The sequence below is a fragment of the Passer domesticus genome, chromosome 1 (assembly GCF_036417665.1).
Source record: "Passer domesticus isolate bPasDom1 chromosome 1, bPasDom1.hap1, whole genome shotgun sequence".
NCBI lineage: Eukaryota > Metazoa > Chordata > Aves > Passeriformes > Passeridae > Passer > Passer domesticus.
Window position 1 is genome coordinate 3,090,541 of NC_087474.1, and position 7,256 is coordinate 3,097,796.

General features: G+C 36.9%; 1 protein-coding gene across 1 annotated transcript in view; it reads right to left on the reverse strand.

Moving 5' to 3' along the window:
- The window catches only part of MINDY4 (MINDY lysine 48 deubiquitinase 4), a 76,557-nt gene that overhangs the window by 68,005 nt on the left and 1,296 nt on the right, over positions 1 to 7,256 (reverse strand). Inside the window, exons 2-3 of the mRNA XM_064421545.1 lie at positions 5,168 to 5,246; positions 1,364 to 1,588 (exon numbers count right to left, since the gene is read on the reverse strand). Coding sequence (XP_064277615.1) covers positions 1,364 to 1,426 — 63 coding nt within the window. The 5' untranslated portion in view covers positions 1,427 to 1,588; positions 5,168 to 5,246. The remainder of the gene's footprint in view (positions 1 to 1,363; positions 1,589 to 5,167; positions 5,247 to 7,256) is intronic.

Below are 7,256 nucleotides of genomic sequence, written 5' to 3' on the forward strand. Positions count from 1 at the left end.
AATAATTGAGGTGGCCACGTGAGATGGAAATTCCTGAACAGAAAAAGCCAAAAACCTCTATGCAGGTGACTTCAGCTGCTGAACAGCCTCCTAGGGCTGATGGTCTGTATGAAAGGCCCCGAGCTGAAGTTATTCCAGGCAGCCTCAGGCTGGAAATCAGTCAGATCTCCATGGCATCAGCTGCTTTGGGGTCCTCAGACTTCAACTTTCAGTCTGTGGTCAGCACCCATGGGCACCTCAGAGACAAAAGCCATGGGAATTTCACTCTCTGGGGGGAGACACTGATTTATTGAGAGTTGGATCCCAAAATCATTTAAGTGGTACAACACCAGGCTACTATTTTGAGAGAGAAAGCCCTGATTCCTTCTGTCAAGGGTTATTGTCACAATAAAGGATTTATTTTTCTGCTGACAGTGCGTCTGGCTCAGATTTATGAAATTGAGGGCAACTTGTGGTAAATAAATCATTATCTCTGTAGGCTGTGATGTGTATGAAAGATCTGGGGGGAGCAGAAGCACAAAGCATTATCAGTGCCCCTTGTTTTAAAATGTGAATTTGGATACAGGATGAAAAACATGAGACTGAGGTTTGTGTAACACTTAATGGGACAGTGGCTGCTTAATTTCTGATACAACTCACTCCTGACACAGGGAGTCCAACATCAGCAATATTTCCTAAGGACTGAACATAAATACAAAGTAATAGGTGCTGCCACATGGAAATGTGAAGGTGGTTTCCAGTCTGCTCAATCCCACACTCCCCACATGCCTGTGCAGTCCAAAATTTGCATTATAGTATTAAAGTTGTGACAGGTACAATAGCCTCTTCCCTCCCTTTATCTCAATTCCTTTCCCCCTTGCCAAAAAATGGGTTTTCTGCTGAGTTATTACCGAAAACCGGGGGGGGGGAAATGTTCGTTACCAGTTTCTCTAAAACCGTGACCTTCTGCCTTAATGTAAAAAATAAATAAATATTTTAAAAATAGGCTTTGTATGCCTCTTGCAAACAGAAGGGCAACAGCAAAACAAGAAATTAACGAAGGAAAAAAGAAAAGAAAAATTTAATTTTTTTAGAAAAACCTCAAAAAAAAAAATAGACAACAAGAAAAACCAAGCTGAAAGTGCGTTTCTTGATTTAATTCCCAGTCTCGCAGGCATGCCAAGGCAAGGATGGGTTTCCCCTGAGCAGCAGGAAGCAGCTCCACGGCCGGCAATGAAAGGGCACTGTGGGAGATGTAGTCCAGCTGCTGACCCCAAACCTCCCCCGTTCCCACCCGGCCGATTTCGGGATAAACCCCCGAGCATCCCAAAATTCCCCTTTTTCCCCGCTGCCAGCCCCGGCGGGAAATCCGCACAAGTTTTACCTTTCTACTGAGAAACTCTCTCACCAGAGATGCGGCCACCGCTTCCACGAAGGCGCTGTCCATGTTTTAGGGCCAAAGAAGGGGATTTGGGGTGCGGGGATGCTGCTGAGGCCGGGGCAGCGATGCCGGGGGGACCGCGGCATCGGGAACGGGGAAATGGGAAACGGGGAAATGGGAAACGGGGAAATGGGAAACGGGGAAACGGGGAAACAGCTCCTCCCACGGCTGGGAGGGAGGGAGGGAGGGAGGCGGGGAGAAATTTGGGATGGAGGGAAGTTGTAAAGGACGGGGGGAAAATATTATTTAAAGAAAATCTAAAACACAACAACAACCAAAAAACCCACCAACGCCCCCCCCCCGCCCAAAAAAAAAGGAAAGACAACAAAAAAAAAAAAAGAAAAAAAGAAAAAAAAAACCAAAAAGCAAAACAAAACAAAAAAACCCACAAAAAACCAACAAAAATCCTCCAAAACAAAACAAAAAAAACCCACAAAAATCTCAGAAAAAAACCCCAAAACAGCCGAAAACAAACAAAAAAAAAGCCAAAAAACCCCACGAATAAAGAAAAAAAAAATACAAAAACCAAAAAACCCCAAAAATAAATCCAAAAAACCCACGAAAAACAAACAAAAAAGCCCAAAAACCAAAAGCTAGAATACACAACCCCCCCAGGAAAAAACTCAAAAAAACCCCCAAAAACTCAAAAAAAGAAAAAAAAAAAACCACAGAAAGTGAACAAACCCCCCCAACCAAAAACCAAAAACAAACCCAAAAAACCCCAAAAAACCCACAAAAAAACGAAAACAAAAAAAAAAAAAAACAAGAACCAAATGGAAAAAAAAACACCAGAAAGCCGCAAAAAACTCCAAAAAACCCCAAAACCCAAAACCGAAAAACAAAAAAAACCAAAAAAAAAACCAAAAAAACCAAAAGCAAAACAAAAATAAGCAAACAAGAAACCCAAACAACAAAAAAACCCCAAGCCCAAAAACTGAATGAAACTTGAAATAAATTTGAATGAAAAGCATTCAATTATAAGTTCTGTTGTCAATTACAAATATAGGTTTTGGTTTTCGTATTTATGTATTACATTTTGTTGTGCAAGTTAGAATTGGGAATAACAAAATTCACTGCTTAGGGGTTTTAAAAGTTTACTACTACTACTACTACTACTACTACTAATAATAATAATAATAAATTATACATTATAATAATCTAGTATAATAATTATATATGTTGGTATTTATTTAATAATTCTATAATTATATTTCAAATCATTATTATGTCATTCTATAATAATTATATATAGTCCTTATATAGATAGTTAAATAAATAATAATATATTATGATGACGATTATTATTATTGTTATTGTTGTTGTTGCTATTATTGTAATAGGATAAAGAAGGGACAGTATTTCCAGCTGGGGTGCTGCTGGCCAGAGAACACACTGGTATATACAGACAATGTTATTTTTATCCAGTTACATCACTAAAATACATGAATATTCATGTGTTTCATGCATTATTCAAACATTCTTTGGAACTTTCTGATGTTTTTGGAGCCCCTTTTGTCCAACTTCTTCACACTCCAGCTTATCTGCATGACATCCTGTGTGGCAGGTCAATATATTTTATTTCTTCTTGTGCCTCCATCTTGCTGTTTCCCATCCTCTGATAGGATTTTAGTGTGTCCTCCTGAATTTTAACATGGTATTCTCTAATTGTCCTCCGGTGCTCTGGTTTGTGGCAGGGTTATCTCATCCCTGGGACAGGTTGGTCTGTGGATGGCCTTACACTGGTTTTAGTTACACAAAAGCCTTTTTGTTTTTCTTTATGTTTTGCACAGGTCTATAACACAATACATTCATCATTTCCATAAGTAATACATAGATATTATACTCATTACACTCCTATTTCTATGAGTAATACAGTGTAGACTATCAATTATATTGTACTAAATAAAAGATTGTATTATATCTATTATAATCTGATAGATTATATTATACTAAATGATAGATTATGTTATCTATCATTTAGTAAAGATAGATTATATTATACTAAATGCAGCTAAAAGGAGCTATAATTGGTACTACTTCTAGATAATTATAATCACTAACAACATGCATAGGCTAATACATAAATGCCAAAGCCAATATAATCTGGTCATTTTTCACATTATTGATGACCAAAATCCTAATATAGTTACGATTTTTATTTTATTTATTTTATTTTATTTTATTTGTATTATTACAAATAATAAAACATAAATTATTTGTATTATTTATATCTAAAATAATGTGTATTATTGATATTATTTATTTATATAGAAAATAATTCTTACTAATAATAATTTTAATTACTGCTTTTCATTATAGGTACAAATTATAATATTGGCTTTTTACAATTATTAAAATGGATTTTATATGTGTAGTGTTAAAGCAACTTTGTTATAAAGATACAGTTTTTATTTCTGCTGGTAATTAAGCTCAGTGAAACAGCTGATATCAGTGTGCTTGTGTTAAATGCCTGCTGGGATGGGATAACACCCAATGGACACAGGATGGGCACACCTGTACAGATCTGCCAGCCAGCAGCACTCACTGTCTTTGGTGTACACCAAAGCCCAAAAAACTAAAAGTGACAAGAATAGACTAAAACTACAACCAAAGAATCTACATGTTGTAAAAAGGCAGACCCAAGGAGGAGCCGTGCTAAACAATTCTTGAAACATGTAAATTGGTTTGGAGGAAAACTTACTATGTATAAAGGTCTATGAATATGCAACAGGCTGATGTGATAAAAATATTCAATATTTTAAATATATAAATATTTTAAAGATAAATATTTTTTAAAATATTTAAATATTTGAAAGATATCGCCAAAGATAGCAGTGTGCTCTTGGCTGAGTGGATGCACCCAGCCGTAATAAACTTTACTCCATTGTCCTTGTCTCCTATTGTCCTTTATTAAACTTTTTACATTTTCACAGGAGAGTGAATGTGCTTTTCACATTTTGATGTAATATAATCTGTTTATGTATGCACCATATAGCTTTTTTAAATCGTAGTGTAATATGTAATATTTTAGACAGTAGCATAATAAAGAGTGTAAAACATTAAAATGCTTTTTCATCAGAAAATGCTATAAAATAATTAGGTGATTTCTCACATTTGGGGACTATCTTATCTAAAAGACAAGATACAGAAACTGATTAAAAAGTGATTAAACCAGAAATCAGAGCACCAATGAAACCCAGGATTTATTGACACTTGTTATCAAGGAGTGAGAATACAACAGGATGGAACCATAAAAAGAAATAAAATATAAATATATAAAAATATAAAATAAAATACAAAAATATAAAATATATATTTTATAAAAACATTAAAAATATAAAATAGAAAACCAAGCAGAAGATCTAAACTCAAAAGAATGTCTGAATATGTATAAACTCTTATGAATATGCATGTATATATAATGTAACAGTATATGGAGATGATCTAAGTTAACCCTGTGCTTTTGGCCAATAGCCAAGAACCCCAGCACTGGATTTTATCCCTTTTATTCCTTAATAAACTTTTATAAAATTTTTAAATAGTAAATTTGTGGGTTTTACAAATTATATTATATTATATTATATTATATTATTTCATATATTATTATACTTAATAATAATAATAGTAATAATAGTAATAGTAATAATAATAATAGTAATCATAATAATAAGGAATGTTCAGCACTGAGATAGGGAGTGGATTTACGATTATTTCATTCTTTATTTTTAAGAACTATACATAAGTTACCTGCAGTCAAATATTGCTGTGCTGATTCAACTTTTAACCATGTGTGTGCCTTTAGTAAAGTGGCACTCTCTGAGTAAAACTGTATAAAACAAAACAAAAATCAAACAAACAAAAAAAAATCACCAAAAAAAAATAGAATAAGAAGAAAAAAAAAAGAAAAAAATTGCAGCTGCTAAGTAAAGCTGAATTTCCCACACTGGCAGTGTCTGGGGTGGAGACTGATCAGCTGAGCCTTTCCTTGCAGGTTATACCTGCATCAGGCAGTGATATAATGTGATCAAGGCTGAGATTGTGGTGCCACTTTTGGGCCAGGGGAGCTGATTAAACTATCCTGTGCCCCTGGGTGTTGAGATTCCACAGCCTGGCCAACCTCTTCCCAAATTTGGCCCCTCTTGTGTGAGCAATTTTCCCTGTCTGTATGACTTTTTGGAGATGAGATTCTCATTCTTGAGACTCCCTTTCTCCAAGGCCTTCAGAATGTTTTTTGGTTGCATTGGTAGCAGCATCTGCCGAGGTGTGATGCTCTTGAGGCACTGAGGTGCCTGCCCACCTCATCCCTGTGGTGCTAAGGTTTGATTATTGTCCTTCATGTCAGTGACAGCCCCTCCAGTGCAGCAAGCCCATTTTGGCAGCACGATGCTCTGTAATCCAGACAAGAAACCAGCTTGCAATGGTTTCACTGAGAAGAAAATCACTTTTTTCTTAACCCACCAGCTGCGTCCCACCTGCTCCAGTTTCCCAGCTGCTGCAGAGGGATTCCTGAGGCACATTTCCCACATTTCCCTAATCTCTGTCTGTGCAAAGGGCAGAGCAGCCACACTCTGGGGACGTGGCACTGCTGTCTGTGCAGGTCTGTTAATCAACAGGAACTGGGGCTGCCTTGTGGGTTTCTGGTTTTAATAAGTCCTGGAGCTCACAAGTGTCCCTGTCCCTGCTCCAGGGTGGGTGGCAGTCATGGCAGGCACGTGGAGTCACCTCCTGCCACTCAGCAGCTGCAGCTGCAGGACAGTTTGGCTGGTTCAGCATCACCAGCTGCTGATCATATCATCTAAAAACATTCTTCTGGTTAGGGGCTAAGGGAGGTGCTTCCACTAATTTGAGAGTTCCAGCAATCCAGGAAATAGGAGGTCTGAAAAGACTCTTTAAAGTTTTCTTTGAGCATTGTGGTATCTGTAAATACCATTATTTTCCAAAGTGGGTAACACTCAATGAGTGTTGCAGCTCTGGCTTTTAAGAGGCACCTGTAGTTGGCTGACAACTTTTTGGCAGAGAATTTAGAATACAATAAAGCTTGATACTAATGCAAAGTAATTAGAACAAAAGTAATTATGTATAGCTTGTGTAATTGTACACAGCTAGGTGCGTGCTGCAGTTTTTCAGCTCCTTTTTTCTCTGCTCTGTGCTTTGGAGAACATAATTGCACTTAAGCTTGATGTTTTATGCTCTGTTTAAGGTGATCTTTATTTGTCTGGTTAATGTTCCTGTGGGTTTTTGTGGAAATGCAGAACATTTCATTGTATGTAACAGCAGAAAGTGAAATGCATTAAAATAAATTTAAATGTCAAATCCATCAACTTGTTGTGAACAAAAGGCATTTTTGTAAACAGAGAGTTGGCTCACCAACAAATGGGGTTGAAGAGTGGCTGATTTGTACAGGAAAGGAATTGGCTGGTATTTCTGGTGATGAACAAGAAAGTTGGCTGATCACCTTGTGTTGGAACCTTGGCTGCTGAGAATTTCAGAACTTTCTGTGCTGCCAGGCACTGACCCCCAAGAGAACACTGCATTGACCTGAGGCTGTGGAGAAGCTTCCAAAATGGAATGACAGAACTGGGATTGTGGGTGTGGAGTTTGAATAGAAGTGTGTGATACCACAGGGTGGAAACTTAGAGTTTAAAGGTTTAGAACATAGTAATAGATATAAAGCAATATGAAGGTTTTTGGGGCAAGGCTGATCCTTCTTCTTCACCTTCTTCTTCATGGGTTTAGATGGTTTTGTGTAACGTTGTTGCCAAAGCTTTTTTTTTTTTTTTTTTTTTTTTGGTCCAGAGTTGTTTCTTTTTCTATTGCCTGTCTCTTTTTTTCACCC